This window comes from Syngnathus scovelli, chromosome 2, assembly GCF_024217435.2.
Source record: "Syngnathus scovelli strain Florida chromosome 2, RoL_Ssco_1.2, whole genome shotgun sequence".
Classification (NCBI taxonomy): domain Eukaryota; kingdom Metazoa; phylum Chordata; class Actinopteri; order Syngnathiformes; family Syngnathidae; genus Syngnathus; species Syngnathus scovelli.
In genome coordinates this window covers 1,305,723-1,330,103 of record NC_090848.1, presented here as the reverse complement: position 1 = coordinate 1,330,103, position 24,381 = coordinate 1,305,723, and the positions used below count along the sequence as shown (strand labels likewise).

Sequence of the window (24,381 nt, the reverse complement as noted above, 5' to 3'; positions counted from 1 at the left end):
TGAAGGCAGAGTCATTGCTGTACAGAATAAAAGGATCATTTTATTCAGACCTAACTTGTATACAATAGTATGTACAACCTATATAGCAACAATGTTTTGTTTTAAACAAACAGGACTCTTAAAATATAGAATAATATATTTGGTGTTTTATCATAGGAAAAAAAAAAAGAAACATTTAAAAGCGGTAGTTAGTCGATATTAGGAATGCACTGATAGCAGTTTTTTTTCAAACCAAGTACAAATAAAAATTAGGGAAGACCTGGGACAGTCGTATCATTTTTTCTGTACCAGAATGTCTCACCCAATACTGCTATCTTTGCATTCCTAGTCAATGACATCCTAATTCGGAGGTAGTTACATTACATAAACTGTACACGCTGTTGGTCTACCCTTAAGTCTCCAGATCAAAGTTTCCATTTGATGTTTAAGACGGAACAATAAGAATTTCTTACACACATTTGAATTTGTTTGCTTATTCTGGTTAATCACCTGACAAGCTTGACAATAAATCCTTTCATTGTCAAGTCAACAGAAAGTCGGAATAGACACAAATAGTTAATCGTAACCAAGCAATGCGTAACTTTGAAGCCACACGTGAAAAAAAATCACATTTTGATATAACATTTATACATAAAACTCTGTTCTCGGTGTATTTAAAGTCCAGCCCCAAGTTCTCCAAGGTGTTTTACGTTCAGTGGATGGATTTCAGCTTTTACATGATCTCTGTTGAAGATAGGAAATCTGCGACTGATGCAGTCCACTGAATAGATTCTAAAATGGTCCTTTTTGTTTTGTATAATGGCATTTTGATTCCTTATTGCGGCGGGAACGTTCCCTTTTTGGAGGCACTCGACTGGTTCTCAATAATATTCATTTGTGGTATCATTGAGCGGTTCTTTGTCGACTTGGGCCCAGGATTAGTTTGACTGCCACTGTTCATGATGACCTGCGAATGAATGTCCGTAATGCCCAACTTCTCAGACCCATTTACGGATTTGGAGCAACAGAGTCCGTTATGGTTGAGCGATGCATCGGGCAGTTGTTGCGTATATCTCGATTCAAAGTCTTCGGACATGCTTTGTTGTCAAGGCTGCCTTGTTCTCTCAGTCGCTCTTTAGCTCTTACAGTAGGTGTCTGGCAAGAGATTAGAGGAACCGAGGAGGTAGAGGAGCACTGGGACAATCGAATCGGCTCCCCGCTGCACAGACTGTCGATATCAGCGAGAGAAAGCTGCGTCGATGTTTCCGAGCAGGAGCTCTTTTCTGTTTCCACGGAAACCAGCGAGTCTACGGTACGGTCGCGGCGAAGTTGGAGAGGCGCTTTTGGGCGATACCAGAAAAAATACTGGGAGTGGTGTCGGGTGAAAAGGAGGAACAGTAGTGGATTTAGGCAGGCGGGTAGAGGTTGAAGAAGCAAAATGATTGATTTGAGCACCTCCTCTCCGAGAGATAAGAGCCCCAGGAGCGAGCAGATGGAGAAGAAAGCTACCGGCACGTAAAGGAGGCCGTTTGTGAAGATCAGCCAGGCCACGTGTTTGATCATAGCGCAGTCCCACAGGCCTTCGCATTCTCCTCGAAGTAATTCCCAGTAAAGTCGGATGTACGAACAAGTTACTACGAGTAGGCACAGGGTGTTCATCATGATTAGCACCAAGGGAAAGATAAAAGACAATGCTCGCTGAGAGGCAGAAGGCGGTAAAGGCGTCGGTAGACAGAAAGGTGAGGATCCGTACTCCCCGAGTCCAAACGAGGGGAAACAAGCGAGGATGAGCGACAGGGTCAGACATACGAGTGCGAATATCCGCACGGTTCTCAGCGATGGCGCTTTCCCGTAGCTACGGACGCACGTCACGCTTGCGCCGCATTGCACGGCTGCCAGCGTCAGCAGCAACACGCTTGCCTCGGAAGCAAGCACCCAAGCCCATCCCGTCACCTGACATCCAAGACCTCCTTGCCAGGGGGCGCCGTGTTGACTAAAGTCTCCCATCGTTAAAGCGTCGACAAGAGCCAATGTGCTCGTACAAACGCCTGTCAGAAGATTAGCGGCGCCCATGCAGGCCACCGTGAATCGTAGCGGCGACAGGGAACAGGGCGAGTTGAAGAGCGAAAGGAGCAGCAGTGAGTTCCCCAGGAGAGACACCAGGGAGATGGTCCATAAGCCGACACGAACCAACCAGCTTCCCATCAGAGAGTCGCAGGGACGGAAAGGACCTGCCACAGCAAAAAAGATCCGCGTTAGATCAAAATCTATCAATCAGTCAGCTGGCAGGGTGTTCTCGAATTGATGCCAATTCAGACCTGGTGTGGGAGTGCACTGGACACTGGCCTGAAGTTTGGACTCCTCTATTTCTAGCTGGAATTCCTCGAGGTCAGGGTCATCTGGAAGTATCAACAATTAGAACTCCAAATTTTTCAAAACTCATTCACTACCATTGACGGATATAGACGTCAAAGATCAAATTTAACTGGGCTGGCGGTGAATGATTTAAAAAGGTTTTGTATTGGCTAAATATTTACTTCCTTACATTGTGTGTCAGGTTGGTGTGGATACATTGCAGCAGTTCTCTTGTGAAGGTCATCGTCGGTGTCCCATTGGTTGATGGTCTTGTAGCCATCACAAGAACCGTAGACGCAGCACTGGTAGGCATACGGCATCTCAATCACCCTGGAACACAGTTCAAATGACTCGGAATCAACTCAACAGTTCATTCGCGATTGTGTTCAGGGTCGTTCGGTATGTTTGGACCATAAGAAACGATTTTAGATGTTACCTCATACGAGGGAAGTGATCAGGGCTGAAGGCATGGTATAATTTGATGTTTCCTCTGAGCTTAAGATGGGTGAGACCTGCCAGTCCTGTAGATGGCACTAAGCTAAGTCTGTTTTCACTCAGGTCCCTAGGAAGAGGACAGAAACCAAGAAACAAGGGATTAGAGGTCAGGTCAATCCCATGCTAGCAAATATCAAATATACATAAGGAAAAAAAAATAGAATCACTTACAATTTGACTAAAGAATGTAAAGAGGCGAAGGCATCTTCATGAATCCAGTCGATCTTGTTCCAGCTCAAATCCCTGACAAAAAAAAAAAAAGAGGAATTATGTTTTCAATATGTCTTGTGACCAATAGAGGTCAGTAGAGCTACATATGAGTACGTAGTTTTCTCATTGAAAGTTTTTTAAGCTTTCAGTTCCCTGACTGGATCTACATTATCTAGTTGTCTGCCTGTCAAACTTTTTTAATTTTGGAAATATATATATATTATTTGAAAGTCCTGTAGAGATTAAACTGCTTCACAAGAATGTCGACTCTCCTAGTGGCCATCTAATGACAGTTGACAATCCTGCAAGATCCAATTCAAAATTAAACATAATATGAAATTTAAGAATATATATATATATACTTACAGTGTTTTTAACGAGGCGAGCTGCTGGAAGGTACTGGACTCCAACCTGGTGATTTGGTTATGCTGAAGCCCTCTATTGGGAGAATTGCAAAGCATCGAGGTGAAGTGTAACTTTTTGTAAATATCAATTGCGCTGTTGATCACTCACATTTCTTGTAGTGCAGAGCAGTGGTAAAAACTTGGCAGGCGCTCGATTTGGTTGGATGACAGCTCCCTACAGCAATTAATAATGTTAGTGTATGCATGTCAAGCTCCTCCCCCTTTTGTTTGTATGTATACTCACAACACTCTGAGACGAGGCAGCTGTTCACATAGATCCAAAGGGAGAGTGGAGAGACCCGCCTGGGTCAGTGTCCTAAAATGAGAAAAAGAATCCTCTCAAACAAACAAAAGACAATGAGCCTAATTTAGAAAGGATCTTTTTTTTTTCGTCAGTGTTCTTATCAGAATTTTTCGCTGATTATTCCAATATCAATCAGCTATGAGTGAGATTACCGATTGTACCAATCACATGGATTGGTTGCACATTTTACAATCGATTTTAGAGCTACGGCTAACGATTATTTTCGATTACTTTGTCGATTATTTTTTTGTCAAGCTCTCCAGAACTAGGAAACCAGGAAATGCTGTTGCTAATATTTCAAATTTAGCGATTGTGCCAATTTAGTTATCAGATGTATTATAAAATAATTTGGGCAGACCAATTTCCTGTCTCGGTCCGATTTTTTAACCCGGACTGTTTTTGTGAGTACAGTAATTGTCAAAAGGGGAGACACTCACAAAACCTCCAGGCTGGTTGTTCCTTTCAGGTCAGGAAAGTTTTGAATTAGGGTGGCTCCATTCAGGGAACTGCAGCGAAAGGGGGGAAAAAAAAAAAAAAAAAAGTGCTCACTCTCACTCATGCACACATATGTTTGTCCACCAGACTCCGTCTAACAGCTCGTTTCAACGATCACACTTTTCATCCAACATCAATACAGGCACTTTTTGGCTGCCACGCTAGACATCATCAGTCACACCATTTAACATGTTCTTACAACACACACTCTCTTACCACATCAGGACACAGCGCAGCAATATGCTAACACAACATCATTCAGTAGGCCATTACACATGTCCGCTCTTGCTGCTCGGGACGCAGCGTGATTTAAATAGCGTTTGGGTGAACTCGCTGGAACGCTTTTTTTGACTGACCGCATACTTACAGTGTGTGCAGCTTCGGTAAGAACTGGAAAGCGGATTTTCCCACAAACTGGATAGGATTCTCGTAAAAATGGCTGCAAAAAAAATACAGATAAATTGGGCTTGAAATGTCGTTGGAGCTGTTGAATAAAAATGCCCTTTTGGTTTTTAGTGTCGCAAAAGCGTGAAGCTCTCACATGGTTTGGAGGTGAGGGTTTCCCACAAAGGCCCTCTCGGGGATGGCTTTGATATTGTTGTTATGGAAGCCCCTGCAAATGAAAGTCAGTGTGCAATTTATAGTTAGGCAGTCTATTAATATGGCTCTGGTTTGTCTTGGGTGGGGGGAGTGGGGGGGGGCAGTGTGTTGGTGTGTGAGAAGCAAGTCATGCAGCACCTGCCTTATGGTTGCACAGCTGAAAAACATTTTTGGTTACAAGATATTTGAACATGAACACGTATGCTGAATGTGTCTGTGACACATGTGTGCGCTGTGGAACATCTGCTGAATTTCAGTAAAGACATAGTGTGTGTGTGTGTGGGGGGGGGGGGGGGGGGGGGGGTGCAGCCAGCACCTGCTTTGGGCGAGAGAGATTGTATCCGAATGCCACATTAAATTCACTTAACAGGATTAGTGGGGATAACTCAGCCATGATAGTCATGTTGGGCAGGTGTTATTTTGTGCATGCGTGTGTGTGTGTGTGTGTGTACGTGTGTGTACGCACAGCTCCTGAAGCTTACTCAGTGTCCTGATGGCCACGGGGAACTCCTGGAGTTCATTGTAATTTAAATCCCTATGAAAGACAGATAAACATCATGTTGTCACGGTTACATCAATTATTCAAAGCTCCAAGTTGAAATGGAATTCAAATTCCAACATGTAACCGCAGCCTTATACAGTACATGTCATTCGTTCTCCGAAAAGGCTAAAGGGGGGTTGAAGTTTGTGTTTGACCCTCGACCTTTGCAGCACTTACTTTATTATTTGGGTCTGACTCTCATTAGTTTCCCAGGAAACACTGAACCATAACAACTGTTGCTATCACTGACGTTTCTCACATGCAGGTGGCAGGAAGGCAGGGTGGGGGTTGGATTGGGGGGGGGTGCGTGGGGGGGGCGTCTAAATGGCTTGCTTGTATGACAATGTGCAAAAATGTACTCTGCATTCTGTACAGGCAGTATCTATAATTATACCACATTGAAGTCTTCTAAATATGCTTTCGTGCGCCCCCCCCCCCCAATATGGTTCTTCCTTCCAATTTGTATTGAGGAAAATGTTGATCTCTAAGCTAACAAAATAGCAATCTTTATTCCAACAACAACCTACTAGAAGTACCTCATGAGACATTATTACAAGACACGCAAGGAAATTATAGTAAATAGATCTCAGGGTGTACTTTAGAGAGTTTATCATTTTTTTTCCTGAGGTCATTATAAAGCATTTTTATTGCTGTAGACACATAATGATTTGTTTTGATACTTGCTCATATGTAATTATCATGGGATTGTTTGGGGAGGCGTCACAAGAGGTTTATCATGGTCTCCGGATTACAGTTGTATTATTCTAAATTTGAGTGTTGAGACTGGAGAATGCATCATTAGGGTAAATGATTGCACCAAATATCGTTTAGGTTCTTCTCTTTGAATATATGAAGATACTCACAGAGTCTCCAGACTATGTAAACCTTGGAAACATCTCATTCCCATCATCTGGATTCGGTTGTTATGGAGATGCCTAGGGCAATGGGCAAAATTGTTGTTAGAGAGGATTTTGGGTCTCTTTTACAAATTGCACTTATAACCACGTCAATCAACAGAACTACAGTAATCCCTCGTTTATCGCGGATGATTGGTTCCAAAAAACCACCCGCGATAAGTGAAATCCGAGAAGTACGGTCACCAACAAGAGGTACTGGGCAGGTTAATGAGTTAGCGGAAAGATGCTAATCGTGCTAACAGGCAAAAACGGACTTCAACGAACATTTGTCCTAAAGGTTAGACACGTTTCCTCAATTTAGAAGTTTTATTTTGACTTTTAAATATTTTTTAATTTGGAAAAAATATCCGCGATGTAGTGAAGCCGCGATAAACGAAACGCAAAGTAGCGAGGGATCACTGTAATTCATTCTGTACTTACAGAACAACAAGCGCAGAGAGGTTGGCAAATGCATCATCAGGAATATGCGTGATCTGGTTGAGGGCCAGGGTCATGGCCTGAAGGGATGGTAGAGCATCCAAGGCCGTTACTGGGATTTCTGACAGGGAATTGTCATCCAGCCACAGGTGTCTTAGAGAGCGCACCCCTCGAAATGCGCCAGCGGGAACTTCAGACAGGAGGTTGGCGTCCAGACGTCTGTAGGGTTAGAACAGGAATCTTGTGAAGATGTGTTGAGGAATTCAAAACTGGGCCTTCCAGGAAAGTAATTACACATATTTTATTCTATTATCAAGCAATTATGGTTAATCTTCTGCGATGAACCATATTTCACTTTACCAGTACAGGCCTGTAGAGTTGCTACTGGCTGATTATTAATCCCTCTGTCACAGGTAATAAAGGGTAAGTCAACCCCAAATTTGATTTCGTAATGTTCCCTGAAGCTGAACTAGTCCAAACACAAATTTTTGATCAATCTTTTGGAATATAAATTCAACAGGTAAACATTGTCTGTTTTGATTCATCTCTGGGGGGCGGCCATTTTGCCTCTTGACCTCTTGCTCAGGTCACAACCAATCACAGCTCACCAGTTTTCTGCAGCTGAGCCGTGATTGGTTGTGACCTGAGACCTGTGATGTCATTTTCAGTCGACGGCAAGTGGCAAAATGGCCGCCCTCTGAGATGGATGAATTTTGCCGCTTAACTCATTCCACAAACGTAATATTAATCAGGATGCTATACACACTTTATATTATATATTATAATCCAAGGCCACGCCCTCTTTCTATTCTACTTTTATCCAGTCACACTTAGTTTTTTTAATCTAATCCCTCTCTTTTTTTTTTCTTCATCTTGTTACATGTCTTCATCCAAGAACTCCTAACCACCAGTCAGCTCACAGATCACACTCGATTATTTTCTAAACTTCTTTCTCTGTGCATCGTCACCCGTCCGAGGCTTCACCAAACAAACAGAAAGATCAAAGTGAAATCTGAGCTCAAACTCTGAACTCTTGGCTTTGCTCCCCAGGGGCCGACCGTATATATATATATATCCCGGCAGACCAACATCGCGACATTTTCATTGTCTACTTCCTAAGAAAGTTATTTTTAATATCTATTTCTTGTGCTTAACATCGTCCCTCGACATCACGTGCGGACCGTGTTTGTCCTTGACCCAAATCGCCAGATGAAAGCTGCGGAAGACCTTCCAACTTTCTGGACTATTCTCCAGGGCAAAATAATTGTTCCTCGGTGTGGACATGCCAGGTCTCCAAAAGGTCTAGTCAGAACTCGGAATGTTTCACAGCAAGCAATAAAGCAGCAGCTATTTCCTGTCTATTACATCAAAGTCTTAAGTATGGTTATGGGAAAGCGAAGGAGAACATTCTCTTACACAATCCAGGAGTTGTGCCGACTTATCTGTCTGAATTCTCCAGAGCAAATCTATTCGGCGGTACCTTCTGATGAGCACAATCTAGTCATTATCTTCCTTTTTTAATTTGAACTTCCTTTGACATGTGAGGACTTGGTTCTCCTAATGTTTGTAGTTATCTGGAGACAAGATAATTCTTGTTGGAGATCAAATGATCATTTGTTTTGGATGAAAGCGTTCCGTGCTGTGATGCCTTTTTTTTTTTTTTTTTTCTCTTTCTACTTAATCGCGTGTTTCTCGTCAGCGAGAGGCGCCGGCAAGCTTTGCTTTCACCTTCATCTTTCTTTGCTGTCCTTTTCATTATTATAATGACAAGGTAGCGGGTCTCCATGCAGGGGCTCATTGTGTGTGCCTGTTTTTGGGACTCTTGGGGGGAGTTCAAAGACCACACACACGGAATTGACTTTCGACGCCCTCGTATTGCACGTTGAAGGCAGTGACAGCATTTTTTTATTTTTGACAACAGATGCAAAGTGTATTTGAGGACCGCATATAAGCAGGTGAATGTTGAACAGCAACTCATTTTTGTCCTCTGTAGAAGATTTAAAAAAATTGTTTTTAATGATTTTGGTCCGTATTTTAGTTCTAGGCCAAGCTCATTTTTGTCATGGGAATTTTGTAGTGTAAAAAAAAAAATATATATATATATTCAAAAAGTTGTTTTCTCTAGGTCTCAGCATATGGAAAGCAGGCAGGTGGAGTTTGTCCGCGCTTTGATATTAAGATGGACAGGTAAGGTTGAAGAATTACAGATGGGATCCACATGCGCTCACCCCTTGCTGACATATGTACGGATGAGACAATTAAGTCACCAAACACTCATTAGCGAGGGGGATCCAGTGCGGGTGGTGCCAGAAGAGTGGAAGAGGAAGAGCGCGGGAATTAATGGAAAATGAGCTTGTTTCACAGCTCATTGGAGATGTTCTCCCTGGCCTGCAGTGTCTGCTGTTTCGCCTCATGGTTTCCAGATGCTACCTTCCAGTGCTTTTATGCAGACAGCTCTGTAGTCAATGCACTTGAGCCCGTATTAGAATACAGTCTGCAACGTGTCACTGCTAATATATAGCTGAGATATGCGTGGGTGGGGATTGTAGCATTTTTTATTGACTGCAGAATGAGCTGTGTGTGTGTGTGTGTGTTGGACTCACAGTGAAAGCAAGTTTGGTAGGTCCCACGGAGCATCGTCGGGAAGTTTCTCAATGTGGTTGTTCTGTAGCATCCTGGAAAAAAAAAATGACATTGGTTAAATGAACAAAACATGAGGGCACAAATAATTCCATGGTGATTGGAATCTGACCCAAATAGGAAAAAAGGTCAGTGAAGGTAGAGGAAAGGAGAAGAAGCTCCTTGGGTGGGCTGTTGATGTCATTCTCAGAAGAAAAGAGGAAATGGGGGGCAAGCAATTGAACACTCTATTTCCTCTCCTGCTCTCGGTTTCTCTTTTTGGTATAGGTTACTCAGACTTGAAAGCCAAACTTCCGTGGTATTGCCAAATTTATTAATTATCTGAGCTACCACAAAGGGGCACCGCCAATACCAAATGAAACATGTAATGAGAACCAAAAAAAAAAAAAAAATGTAAAAATGTCACTGCCGGAGACTGGAATATTCCTCTTCACACTTTTGGTCCGAATCCACAATTTTTTCTATTTTTATATTTTTAAAAGCAGCTCATAACAGCAATAAAATATTAAATATAGTCTCTAACAAGCAGGATCATATTTCGCTGGCCGGGATGCTGACATCTTTTATTTTTACATTTTTAAAAGCAGCTCATAACAGTGGTAAAATGTTAAATATCATCTCCAACAAGCAGGATCATATTTCGCTGGCCGGGATGCTGAAATTGTCATTTTGAATCATAGTGTGCGTAACGTGGCTCGCGTTAGCTGCGAGCTAACAAATAGCCGTACATTGATACTGACCAGACACGAAGATATCCATGCCAATATTCCCTGACACTTTTTTTTTAATAGCTAGCTAAGCACGTTTTTGTAATTAACGACTTGTATTAAAAGAGGGCACAAAAATAGTTTGACTTCTCGGTCACTTGTTGGAATCACGCTGGGTGGTACATCTTTAACTCTATATAAGTGACATTTAAAATGTAATCATCACTGTAGCGCTTACAGTATATTATCCAACCAAGAAGCCCGAAACCATAAAATGACTCTCCGAACTTTGAAGGTTGTGAACACCCTGGTGAACGTGGCCTGACATATACCTCAACTGATTTCCAGAGATTCGCTTTGTCCAACACCCACTAAAAACAAAAAAAAAAAAAGCGCATTTTATTATCTTTTGCCCTCCCAATTCTGGCTCTATTGTATGTTTTTATAGCTGCTGTGCACGTTTTTCTAATTTACTGCTTGTAGTACTTCGAAATAGTTTGGTGGCCGCTTCGCTGTCACTCGTAATCACGGTGGGTGGCGTGATTCTTCGCAGTGCACCTGTGAAGGTGTGAGTTCTTAAATAAAAAAGAAAAAATCAGGAATTCATGACATCGTGATGGTGCGTTTAATGATCTGTGTGTAGCAGTCAAGCAAATGACTCTGCCCGAAATCCTTGATGCAGCAGCCAAAGCTGTATGGCAAGAAGTCAGAAGTCATAAAACTGGTGTGGAAAGGAAGAAATTACTCACAAAACTTTAAGGTTGTGCAGACCCTGGAGAGCGTGGCCTGAAATATACCTCAGCCGATTGCCAGAGATTCGCCTAGAGGCCAAAAGAGAGATCACAAAATGAGAGAAAATTTAAGGACAGCCGTATACAGACAGTACATCAACGTTTACGAGTCTCTTAAGAAAACGTTTGCTACGTTCGTTACTTTTGGCTGAAGGGATCAAGTGCTGCCATGACTTCATCGCAAGACTTTAGGGTGAATGTTGGGGCAGTATGCAAATAATCTGTGATTTGCTTCAATGTGCTCGCTTGAAATCGTAAGCCAAAGGTGTCAAAAGTCATTTTTGTCGCCGAGGGCCGTTATGACTTCCAAGTGAGAACCTGTATATGATCAAATATACCCCCCAAAAAATCTGCTTCAATAGCTTTGAAATCCCCCAAAAATATTTGTTCATCTATTTTTAAATTTGATTAGTAACAAAAATATAATATCACATGACAGTGTTGCTAAAAATAAAGAGAATTTGGAAGAATCCTGAAATCGACACACGATTTGCCTTTACGAGCCACCAAAAAAATTGTCTGATTTGAATCAAACTTAGTAAGTGATGAAACGAAATGTTTGTATCCTTTTCGTGCGTCGAGTGACAGCTCGCGCTATTTTCCATGTCCTTGATTTAAATTGGGCTCATTTCTAAGGAGCCTTGAGGATAGCAAAAGAAGGAAAAACCACACGCATTCACACAAGCAATCCAATCAACTTGTTTATCAAACACACCACCTAATGGTCATTTGTGAGTGTGTATAAGATGTCCAAATAAATAACGCCGAGTCCAGTCGTGTAACTCTCAAGGTCAGAAACGCCGAGCGCACTTTAAACACAGATTGGCGCTTCACAGCTTGAGACCACCCACTTTTGTTAAACATATGAGCACAAGCGGCATCCTCGCGAGCGCGCTTTTCGGTTTTTGGGTGCAAAAAAAAAAAAAAAACGGCAGCTCTTCCAAAGGAGCATCAGCGCCGTCACCCAGATGGGTTGTGTGCCGACATCTGATACTCCTGTCAAATACGTGTCAGGCCGACTCACCCGCATGCAACCTGCCAAATCTCACACTCTTCAAGTGTGTGTTTATCAACACAAATAGAGACACAAATCAACGAGTAGAAACTGGATGTTTTTTTTTTTTCTTTTTCTCCCCCCAAATTGCCTGTCAGTCGTGCCGAGAGAAAAGCAGTAAAACCTAACAGCTGTTTCAGTTTTGTTTTTATTTATTGCTATTGCTCAAGATGCCCATGAGGGACAATTTAAATATCCACTTTTACAGGACTAAACCATTTCTATTGACCTTCTTAAGGCCCCATAAACTAGATCTAAGCCTCTTTTCCGTATAGACCCTCGGGCGTCTTCCTGTTGAAGTGAAAGATCAACCACAGATGCATTGCACGTATACAAAAGGCTCTCCGTAGCCATTATCGGCACCATGTAGGACTATCTCAGACTTTCCTCCGACTTTCCAACGTTTTCTTTGGATACTTTATTTGTGAAATGGATTATCATATCAAAAGTGAAGATGGATAGTAAAAACACGTTTTGAAAGACATCCAGCGAAACACTCGTAGCTGAGTTGACACGGAGTTTCCATGACATCATGTATATACGTGGATATATAAGTTCCGCACTTTGGCTTTCATAATCGTTCCAAATCAACTTCATTCTAATGAAAAGCGTCTTGCGCTTGTCAAAGCGTTGCCCCAGCTTTTTTTTTTTCTTCTTCTTTGTGTTTAATTTGATTTCAGGATGGTTTGGACATTTGTTGGCCCTGGAGCTGCACAGATAAAACGTTGGCTTGAAAATTTCAGAGTGCTTCAACCTTGCTGAAATGATTCTTGGAATAAACAAAAGAGACAACAGTGGTTTTACTATAATGGATAAACTGGTAACCAATAAAACCAAATCTCAAATTGATACGATATTAACCGAAGCCTTTATTTTGGTTCGTATTAAAATCTTTATTTAACCTCATGTCGTAAAGTGATATACTATCTTACATGTGTTGATATTTTGAAGATGAAGTTAATGCTAATATTTGACTGACAGCTCTTTGAAGTAAAAGCTCCTTCATTTGTTTCATAAAATAACTTTGAATGATGTCCTAATGAGAGGAATGTGGGATGGGTCAGACTTGAAATTGTAAAGAATTTGCTCTAGGCCAGCCAACACTAACACTGAAACGACTGAGAATCAAAGCCATGCTCATGCTTTTGCTTGAACCAACTATTACATCATTATAAATGTCATTAAATATCAGAAGCGGGAACGATATTAACGAAGGTAAAAAGCAATATAATACTTTTAAGAAGGCCCTTAAGGAACTGCTGTATGTGGCTTCAAATGTTTTCATCTCCACTCCCACAAAACGCATTAAAAATAAGTATCTCAAGAAGTAACATGCAATAATATGGAATAATGGTAAAGTGCTTTAAGTTGAATTGGAATGGAGGTGTGGGAACCTAAAGATGTAAAGCCAAACATCAAACAATTTAATCACGCTACCTGTTGCTGCATGTTTAGCCCCGCCCCTTTCTGGTGTTAGCCGCTAATAAGTGGAGCTGCTTTTTTTTGCCGTATATATTGATAATAACCCATCTGTCCACTTTTTTTTTCCTTCTATCAAGATTATTTTGAAGAAACTAATATTTAAATTAAAAAAAAAAATGGTGGTGTCCAACAAATGATAGAATTTTGCAATTGGGTCCTTAAAGTGACTTCTTCATTCTTGGCTTGGAAAAATCCAGCAAGAAAACTTGTACCTTCATCCTCCACATGGGGTATTTATGTGATGACAGGAGTTTTTTTTATTTATAAAGTGAGACTTTCCGCTTCTTGGCCATTTTACATTCCATTTTGGAGTATGTAAGGGAAAGTGTCAGTTAGTGAAGGACAGTAGTTTGCTTAGTTCATTAAATTGTGTTTGTATTCAGGCAGTAATTATTTTTTTTATGTTGCCATGTTCACCTGATTGTAAAATATCATTCTCAGTAGCTATTGCAAAACCTTTTTGTCGTGCAGCTGGCAAGTCAGCATGAGATTTGTACGGCGTGTACCGAACCTGCTTACCGCTAAAGGCACAAAATAATCACTGGAAATGAATATCGGGTTCATTCCGCAAAGTTTTTCGCCGCAAGCGCTTTCTCGCTTGCCAAGAGGCGGACCGGAGTCATCAATCGCTGTCACCGAAACGAGCGTAGATCAAGCCCAGCTCGCTCGGGCTTTTGACTTCCTTGTCACGTATGAATTGCGAGCGGAGCTTATTAAACATGAGCCGAAGGATTCCGTACTTACAGTTCAGTTAACAGGTGCAGTCGGTGGAAGGCTCTCGGCTCGATCTCGCTGATGTTATTCATGCTTAGGTCCCTGAGGAGAGAGAAACAACAGAACCAAAGTATCAATCAACCAACGAGCTACCTTATCGAAGGCCTTTGAAGATTGTCAGCCCGTGTAAATTATATGTCGACGAACCGCATTTCGTACGGTGATCAATCATCTATATGAGGGAGTTGAATGAAGGAGGAGAGGGAAATGTTCAGTGAAACTTTGTCGGGCAACTAATTTCAACCTCTTTTCCAGATGTCTCACTCGAACTTTTCTCTGATCCGACCGCTCGCTCATCCCCCCCCCCCCTCCCCTTGGGAGATTGTATCATTCCACCTTTCTGCTCGCTACGGTTTGAAATTGGACAGTGACAACATCTATGTCAGCCCCGCGGAGGAAAACAAATCTAACCTTGTGCCTCGGTCACGTCGGGCCCTTTTTTGACAAACACCATACGGAATGCGCTTAGGTCATCGCTATTCTTTTTTGCCTTTATAGTCAACAGACTCTCACTCGAGACGTGTTTCTTTGTGCCGGTGATACTAACCATCGCTCATGAGGCCAGACCACCAGGCGAGCAAGTGTAAACTGCCCTCCCCCCCGAAAAGCCCGTCAAAAGTCGGGAGCTTTGACTCACGACCACGCTCGCTGTTTGTTTGTTGAGTCGGACTAAGTTGGCTTGAAAGAATTCATGGTATGATCTTTGGAAAAAACATTCCATGGCAAAAAAAATGACTTGTATTCATATTGAACTATTCTGACAGCTCCGTGCCATCTTGTCAAGGGAAAATGAATCAGTTTGTTCCACATTCATTTCTTTTTTTGTAATTAAATCGCCTTTTTATAGCTCTGCTGACATTTAATACCTTCCTTATGAACTCCGCAGGGGTCAAAGGGCGGAAGAGAGCTCCTCAAGGTGTCAGTCAAGGGCATCTATATCTCATGACGTCGTCACATGACAAGGTAGGCCATTCATCTTCCATTTACGCTAATTAATACAAATCCCACACAACTTGCCTGTTATTTCTGTTCCATTCTGATATTTCAATGAGTCGCTCAACAGTTTGTGTATCTTGGAATGACGTTGAGAGCTCAAAGCGCACACGCCAGAAAAGGTAGCAAAAAAAAAAAACAATTGTGAATTACAAATTACATCCCAAGTGCTTTTCATCTTTCACGAGTCAACAACAGGCCCTGAGACTAACTGATTACGAAAACAGTTCAAAGTCAAATGAGCCGTATAGAAAATGCGATCAAATTCAATTGGGTTACAAATGGTTTCAATGGCTCCCAGCTGGAGGCGGCTGAGCTCCATCGGGGCCAAAAACCGCACGCCACAAGTGTTTCTTCACTTCTGTAGTCTTATCAACCATTTTTCAATTAGATTGGTATATTTGAAGCATGCCGCCGATTGTTTTTGACAGCTAATATTGCAAAAAAAAAAAACACTGATGATGTAATATTTGCGATCCGCACAAAATCCAAAGACTTCACTCAGCTTCTCCAAAAGACGATAACACTCCATTATCTCCTCGCCCCCCCTCCCCGACGGAATAAACAAGCTACAATGGCTAAAATGTTTCAAGATAAAGACACAACGGTGAGTCATGGGGAAAGGTTGAGCGAGTGTGGCTCGAGACTCCGAGACATTTCTCCAGCGCGGGCCAAGGCCTCTGCTGACAACTTGACGTATGGTTGGAAGGCACGGCGCTATGGCTTGTTTTTAAAATCAAATAACAGCTGTGGCTTTTTTAAACCATGATAATTATGATTGATGACTACCACATGTGCATTGTGTCGGCTGGCGCTGTGACGTGCGGGTATTTTCAGCGCGGGTACATGAAATGAGAACGCAAGAGCTTCCATTTTTTTTTTTTTTTGCAATTGAGGTTTCTCGATTCTAATTTGATGCGTGTGACAGCATCTTTGACTTGAAATCTACAATTCATTCATTCCGAACATGCAAAATCCACACAGGAGCCGGAATCGAACCTGCGATCTTTGAACTGTGAGGCGGATTCATGCCACCTTTCCTTATCAGAAAATGATCCATTTATAAAACTTGCTTATGGGGGCTGCTTATATATTCCCCTACATCTTTCAACTTGCAGAGGCCCACAGGAAATATCAGCCTTTGAGATCTGGAACAAATGCTGACTGATGCCCTCAAGCCAACGAGACACAGACTGTTGAATGAGCGGCAAAAGCTGCCATCTAATGTCTCCGTCTCTTCTGATGATGAAATGATTTATCGGGTAACCGTGTCAAGGTGTTTTTCTTAAGGGCTGAGATTTCTATTCATCGCCGTGGGCCTTGTGTTCTTTTATCCTGTGTCACTCTAGCTTCCAATCTCTGCTTCAAATTTCAACCGGAGCGTGGAGTTACATCGAGCGCTTGTTACAATAGTGTGATTCATCATATTTCCTTTTTTTTTTTTTTTTTTTTTTTTCCTCGCCGTCAGCCCAACCGCTCAAGTATGTTATCGGCTTTATGATCAAAGGCCCGAGTGTGAATGTGCCCTATGGCTCTTTTATGGATCATTTCGAGCTGGTAGCTTCCTTGACAAGCGCGATGATTTAGCGCGACAAAACAACCGGCCGCAAACTTACGAAGCTGTGAGGTCACTACAATCGGGGAACCACCGTGGCATTTTGGAAGACGTCATTCCAGACCACCCTGGTGAGTGAATTCAGAAAGAAATTGACTTGATGATATCTTTGTGTAGATCTGCGAGCATAGAATGATCTAATTGGTAGAAAAACGAAGCTTCAAGTATGCTTCATGAACCAGTTGTATTTTTTGACTCCTCTAGATGGCACTGTAGGTTAAAAAAAAATGGGTTGACCTCATTTCCGAGCCAATATCAAGACATCGTGGTTGGTCCAGTCTTGTAAAATTTATAGCTCAGCAAAATCAGTTAAGAATGACCTTCTTCTTTGACATCAATGTCGTTGGCATTTATACAAATATGCACGTTGCCCTTGGGAAGGATCTTGTCTCCATGATTTTGACAGTATAACCTGTTCCAAAAGCCCTGTCAGATTTGTCTTCTTGATTTCCTAACATCCCAGCAAATCTATGATCCCGCCGTGTTCAGGCAAAGTCTTGCGCCCGTGAGATTTGTTCCTTTGAAAGGCAAAGAACATGGTGGAAAACAACAACCAGGGTAGGATTTGTGTATTTGCCGTAGTTTGGGGCCACACCTGGGTTGTTTTTTACCGTCACTATGACAGTAAAGTCTTCCGTCACGTTCAGCTAGTCCGCTTAGCGCTTTCAATGAAAGAGGATCTTTGATCCCGCCTTCAATGGGGCCTAAATGCTTTAAGGTGAGGTCTCTATTTGCTTTTTGTCACTTTTTTTTTTTTTTTTTTTTTTAAACAAACAAACTACTCCTCTCATTCTTTCTTTTCTCGACTTCCTGGGAGGGAGCGCTTTGTGTAAGAAGCAACTCTCTTCTCTTCTCTTCTGTGTCTCATTCATCTGCCACAAAGAGCAGAAGGGTGAGGAAAATCTTTTCACCTGGACAAGAATGTCCACCGGGACGAGCGGGGTACAAAAGAGCACAGGAAATGGATAGGGAGGAAGAGAAAAAGACCAGATAAGGCAGAAAGGAGGGATTGTCGTTTTGGGGAGAGTGACAGCCGGATGTCCGGGTGGAGAAAGCGGCTCTTCACTTTGGGGGTCATGTCATGGGAAACCCGTTTGTGCCCTGTGGGAAGTCTTCATAGACTGGTATAGTGCGAGCGGGGCACATACACGCTTTTATGTCCGCTTCTTGTCCTCCCACACATAAGACGGAGGGGAGAGGGGTGAAAGGTCAAGCACTTCACTAATGGAACAGGAAGTGTTGGAACAGTGTGACATACAACTGCCTCCGAGATGTGGACGGGGACTGACAGGCAGCTGTTGTGAGCTGGCCAAAAGAGCCATCGTAGTTTAGTATCCCATTTTTGGTGTGTTTATAAATAAAAGCCGTACCTCGTAAAGCTCATTAACAAATGCTCCTGATTTTTTTTTTTTTTTTTTCGCTTTCAAAGCTAATATTTAGCGATGACAGTTTTTATTGTGCAAAGATCCCGGAAGATGATACAATGCAGATTCTTCATAGTTTATTATCCGATTTTTTGTGTGTTTATAAATAAAAGTGGTACCTCGTAAAGCTCTTTAACAAATGCCCCTTAATTTAAAAAAATATATCTATTTTTTTGCTTTCAAAGCTAATATTTGGCGATGACAGTTTTTATCGTGCAAAGATCCCGGAAGATGATACTATGCAGATTCTTCATAGTTTATCCGATTTTTTGTGTGTTTATAAATAAAAGCAGTACCTCGTAAAGCTCATTAACAAATGCTCCTGATTTTTTTTTTTTTTCGCTTTCAAAGCTAATATTTAGCGATGACAGTTTTTATTGTGCAAAGATCCCGGAAGATGATACAAAATGCAGATTCCCGGGGTCACTTTGCCTTTATGGCTTCGTTGGGTTGAATGGCAGAAACAGGAGGACGCGGGATCTAGTTTAAAATAATTTAGCCCTGTCCTCCCAGATCGGCTTCTCTGCTCCATATAACGTACGGAACAGTGGCCGCAGATAACATCGAGAATGAAAGGAAATCTTAAGCCAAAGTCTGCTAATGAAGACATGCGGCCGCTGTCATTTTGAAGCCATTTACTTTGGCCCTGTGCCGTGCATGTAAAGTACACCCGTTGGAGTTTTTCTTCCTTCTTTTTTTGACATCTCATCACAGTGGCACAATTCCCAGCTGATGGAAAACACACGTGCTTGTAGAATTACTACGATACTCTTTAAACTCAGCCTCCGATTTTTACTCTTGAGATTATCTTACCTCATTAAGCAGAATCTTAAAAATGACTAAAAGTCATTAGATGAGCTATCCAGTGTGAAAATCATCAAGAGTAATAATTGGCAGGTGTATTTATTCCATTTATACAGTAGGGGACATTTTTTTTTTTTTTTTTTTTTTTTTTGTAAAGCACAATGGCATCTCTGTCAGTGGAAAAGCGACAAGGATATTCATGCAAGCACTCACACGCGCAAACATTCCCATGAATTCCCAGGCCAAGAAAGGGGCAGAATTGGAATCTGGGCCATGTCGGCCTTCTGAATTCACTCAGTCAGAGGCACCCCTCATCCTCATGTCCCAGGCAGCACATTCCAAGCCTCCATATCATACTTACGTCACGCCACATTGCCTCTAAACATACAAGGAGGAGTCACTCTCTGGCTACACTTTTATCCACTTAAGTCAAACTCAAGGCTCGGGGGCCAAATACGGCCAAATAAGATTGTGTCAACACTAAAATTACAAATTGTCTTCACATTAGGAATAGAGATAGCAATTTTTATGACATCAATTTTCTTCAAATATTTTGAACCGTTTTGACTATACTGCATATCCACATTTATTTCGGTTAGCTGCAGCATGTGCCCAACGTCAAGAAAAAGAATAGCAGCTCATTTAAAACCGTTCCGGCTGATTGTCCAAAAAAGAAATCCACGCAATGCCTTTAAAGTTCAATCTACATTGATGCCACGTTGCCATTGAGATTTGTTTTTTTTTTTTTTCCACAAAGCACACTGAGGCTACTGTCTCTTCTCCGTTTCCCCCCCCCGGGGAAACATTATTGTATCCATTGTGCGTCTACCTGCCGTCTATCCTCGAGAGGCATTTAAAAGCTTCCCAGGTTGATGTCAGGAAACCGCAAGCCGGAACACTAACTGCCCACTCCTTTCCGACACCCCTCAGGCGCAAGTATCAATTTTCTATCCGACGGAAGCGCTTGTCATGTTCTCTAGAGGAGAGGGATGAGGAATTACTCTCAACACGTTTGGCAGATTCTTCTGCTTTTACAGGAAGGAAGAAACAAAAGGAACAAGAGGCGAAGATAACATGACTTCCTTTTCTTTGTGATGGCGTTTTCTTTTGAAATCAGAGGTGCATTATCCTCTCTTATCTGATCGGAGACTTGCTGTCAATGTAACCTCTGTGCGCAGTATTAAAATTGGCAAGTATTCCCAAAGAGTTCATGCATAGTTAAACACTGGTTCTTGTTGAAGGTTTCAAAGGTGCATTCACTGAACCCGTCTTTAGTGAATAATCAAATTCTTTTTTTCAATTCAAGACATAGATGTCTTTTTTTTACTGGTGCACAAAATGAGCCGTTCATGAACATCACCTTGTTCAAAGAACAAAATCATCACAATGTATGAACTCAAATGACATTTGCGAGATATTCGTCATTTTCGGACCCCTGAGATGGAACCCAGGTTAAGAAGCACTACTCTAAAAAAAAAAAAAAAAAAAAAACGCAACCCTCCACATGTTTACACCTGCTTTAATCTGTTCAAGTCCATCCATACGTCTTGTCAAGAAAAGCATGAAGGCAACCATCCGCAATTGTCTGGAGCCAGGGATACTGATGCAGGGGCTGATAGTGAAACAGAAGTCCGTCCAAAAAAAAAAAACACACACAAAGGCTGCTCTTGGTTTTCAAGTGTTCTACCTCAAACAATTCACCCCCATTCACTTGGGTGTCTCCGTCTGTCTGTCTTGCGATCCTCTCTGTGTCTCTTTTTTTTTTTTTTCTGTCTGTCTCAGACATGTAACCCCGGTCACTCATGATAGGAATCATTCCATCAAGATAATAACGAAATGACACGCACACGACAGTTTTATTTACTGCCACAACACGGAGGGGGGGGGGGGAGTTGGTGTCTAAAATAAATGCGTGCCACTCTTTGGGTGCTTTCAAATGTTCACCTCTCCTGCTCAGGTTTTTTCCTTCTTCATCCTCCTGTTCATTTTATAGTCCTGCTTCATTTCAGCTGGCTGGAAAGCATAATTCCCTCCCTCAGCAGTCTGGGTGGTCTTGCGTGTGTGTGTTCGCGCGCGCGCGCACACACACGATGGTTTTCATCTGTCTGGTACTGTACGAGCTGCAGTTTCCATTAGAAGTTCACCACCGGCAAAAAAAAAAAAAAAAAAATGCATCACCTAATCACTGCTCGATTCCAGCCTCCGACGTCGTCACTTCATGGGGAAAACATTCGATGTTTTAGCGAAGTGACATCTTGACCTCTTCTTTTTTTATCTAAGCATGAAGCCAACGTCTGATGTGTGTGTCCTCGCACACTGTACAGTACACACTGTCTCCGAGCCCAAAGCGCTCTCCTTCCTCTCATCTAATATCAAAGAATCTTTTCACGTCTCACATGACAGCTCATTTCATACATAGCCGCCAGATCGGAATTTAAATACCTCTACCTGCATAATAAGATACTGAAGTGATTACAAATAAATGGTGCGTCTACCTGTTTACCCGGAGCTCGGCCGAGTGTGCAAATAAACACCAGGCTTGGCCTCCAGCGTCAAATACATTTGAAGCGCTCTCTCATGACACGGCCGGATGATGTCATGCCGTTTCACAACCTCATGTGGATCAGGTTTTGCAATGTGGATTGTTCCCAAGTAAATCACTGCAAACCTGCACGATGTGCCGGAAGGCTGATCCGGACACTTTTACACTCACTTGTCGCTCATGTCATCTTTTGTACTTCGGGGCAAAGTAGGTGTGTGATGTCATCACTTTAGTATCGTCCCCACGTTGTAGTAAACATGTGCGACTGTGTGTGTGGGCGTGTGCGGTTGGTCGCAAGGTTTATTTATCTTGCTCTAAATCACCCCTCAAACTCACTAATTGCTCCAGTGTTAGGTAATGAAGGGAAATGAACAATTACTCTCATGTTTGTAGCCAATGTTGGTGGGTGTATCTGTTTCAGGCGTGGAAGGAAATTAAGAGTAGTCCACAGAAGGAGTCCCAGGTCATGGCTGGTGCCTTGCCTTTGTGGGGCGTGCCTTACCGAGAGATAGATGTGACCCTGAGGATTCCCGGTGAACAGAAGAAATGTGGAAATTGGATGCGAGGATCACAGATGTGGACTCAGGCATCATTCATGGAGAGTTATCCATTGTATCCTGCTTTTTTTTTTTTTTTTTATGACATCAACTTTTGATCTTTCCCTACCCGTTGGAATTCCATCCCACTGTAAAATTTGTACATCCCCCCCCTCGCCCCGTGTGAGTAACGGCTCCATCACAGTTTCCTGGATTTGACTTCAGTCACCTCTATCAGTTATCAAGACATGCCTGTAATCGGTCCTCGGAGACCCGTGTCGAAAAGTAATTTGAAAGTTTTGGCAGCTTTGTAAGAAAGTCGTTCACGTTGTGTATATCGTCTCTGCTCTTACTTTGACACTCCTGGTGGGAAGCGGCTACTTTGCCTGAAGTATAGCCACGAATGTTGGACCGTTGCAACGTGCATTTCTTTTTTTAAAACCTGAACTTTTCCACAAACTTTGCTTAACGAGTCAATAATTTCTTGAACGAAACAAAAGACAGTTTTGTCTTCCTGACGACAGCAGCTCATTCTTATTCAACATGAAAGCACTCATTTGAAGGTCAAGCCAATTTAGCAAAGGTCAAGTCTGAACATTGTTAGTCATGCTGTAAAGAGTCTTAAATTTGCGACAACAAAGGCTTTGAAGAATAAATAACTATCGTCAATATATAATTGATCAGGACGGTGTGAGAAAAGACAGGGAAGGTCATTAGTAAAAAAATAAGTGTACCCAAGGTTAATCCTTGAGGAACACCTCGAGTCTGAACTAATGAATCTGATACCTTTAAAAAAAAAAAAAACTCATTCTTTTCTACTCTCTAAATAATAAACCACAATACATTTAGATCATGGACCAAAAATGACCCAAAGCCCAAAAAAGAACACTTCATAGCTTCCTGACATCCAAAGTTCAGGTGCAGCTCACGAAATTGAACTTCCTGAGCCACATCCCGATCTTGTGGTTTACACTCCCGCTATTTAGTACCATCAAAATAAGATACACAATAATCATAAACATAAGTGGTCCATTCATTCTTTCTAAGAGGTCAACACAAACACACAAACTGTTATTGTCGCTGTCCCTGGTGTGTTGCCTGCTCACACTGACAGTGTGCGTGTGTGTGTGCATGCGTGTGTGTGTACAATGAACAAACATGTTTCCTTCAAAAAAACGAAGCCATTCGATATCAGAAGCAGGAAAGTGTTTTTCTTGCTGGCTTATTACTCACAAGTAAGTGGTGAGCGGGCTGATGTCGCTTGGCACAGACGATAGTCCCGACTCGGAGCAGTCCACCATGATGAAGATGGTGTCTTGTTCGCACTGGCATGCCGATGGGCACTGCGAAGCTGCTGCTCCCTGCCTGTCCTCAATCCGCTCATTAGCCGTGGATGCCCCGACCCCGTCGAGCACGCAGAGAAGAAAAAACACGGGCAGCATGTCGGAGCGTCCACCTGTCTGCCTCCACACCTGTCTCACTTTCTTCTGGTTTGTCAGCTGAGGGGAGGAAAAAAAGCTCCCTGCTCTTTCTCTGGATTTTTTAAAAATTTTTTTTAAATGATGGATCCTAATCAAAGAGTGAGACAAACTTATTTCTTCAGGAGCTCTGCACTTGCCGCTGTCACATGTCTTCTCTTCAAGTCCTAATTTGATGTCCTTCCCGTATGCCCTCTAGTTTCTCATCATGTATCCCCCCCCCACAAAATGCACACTATCGTCCCCTTTTCTCTCTTGTAAATATATCCGAGGCTTTCTGCCTCGCACTCCTTACCTATTGTAGAAGGAGCGCACGAGCGGCGAATGAGCTCCTCTCATTGGCTCGTAATTTAGGGATGGGCTGGAGCATCTCTAGGAGGTGGGAGGGGCCGCTGAGTCCTCTGCGCTCCCTTTCTCCCTGTTTTATTTTGCTTCGAGGCTCAATGTGAAGGGAATGACTGTTTGGGTAAGGGGACATGCAAGGGGGGCGAGGGGGACCTTATGAATGGAAGCGAGAGAGCATTTACAGCAAAAGAAAAGGGAGAAAAAATTTGCATGAAGATGTTTTTTGGGGCCAAAAAGTTAGATGAAAAGGATCTGATTGGAGGAAATTGCAATTCTCACACTTGTGCCGTCCCTCCGTCACGAATGCGGGGTCTCGTAAGTCGCACCTTCTCAGGTTTCTGCTGCTGGATGCTTGGGATTTTGGACTCTCATGTGACAGCATGTGTGCAAACACAGAAAAAAGATATTAGCAGTGGAGCGGACAGAGGAGATGATTAAAAATACATTGAAAACAAATCTGGACAATCCACAAATGTTTT

The 24,381-nt window shown here is 42.4% G+C and overlaps 2 protein-coding genes across 3 annotated transcripts in view; one reads left to right on the top strand and one right to left on the bottom strand.

Annotated features, from left to right (window-relative positions):
• The window catches only part of ube2t (ubiquitin-conjugating enzyme E2T (putative)), a 29,423-nt gene that overhangs the window by 1,750 nt on the left and 3,292 nt on the right, over positions 1-24,381 (top strand). The window contains exons 7-8 of one of the 2 annotated variants that reach the window (XM_068649357.1): positions 15,052-15,128; positions 21,965-22,894. In XM_068649357.1, the coding sequence (XP_068505458.1) occupies positions 15,052-15,111 (60 nt within the window). In that variant the 3' untranslated portion in view covers positions 15,112-15,128; positions 21,965-22,894. Of the gene's footprint in view, positions 1-15,051; positions 15,129-21,964; positions 22,895-24,381 lie in introns of those variants that run through there. The other variant, XM_049752761.2, reaches the window with a different exon arrangement.
• LOC125988025 (leucine-rich repeat-containing G-protein coupled receptor 6) lies at positions 19-23,854 on the bottom strand. Its single transcript, XM_049752750.2, has 18 exons — positions 23,313-23,854; positions 14,136-14,207; positions 10,814-10,885; positions 9,321-9,392; positions 6,721-6,936; positions 6,247-6,318; positions 5,309-5,377; positions 4,784-4,855; positions 4,610-4,681; positions 4,185-4,253; positions 3,688-3,759; positions 3,553-3,618; positions 3,406-3,477; positions 3,001-3,072; positions 2,771-2,896; positions 2,525-2,664; positions 2,298-2,378; positions 19-2,210 (listed from the first exon to the last, which is right to left on the bottom strand). Exons 1-18 carry the CDS (start codon positions 23,519-23,521, stop codon positions 988-990), a joined length of 2,847 nt encoding a protein of 948 aa, XP_049608707.1. The 5' UTR covers positions 23,522-23,854; the 3' UTR covers positions 19-987.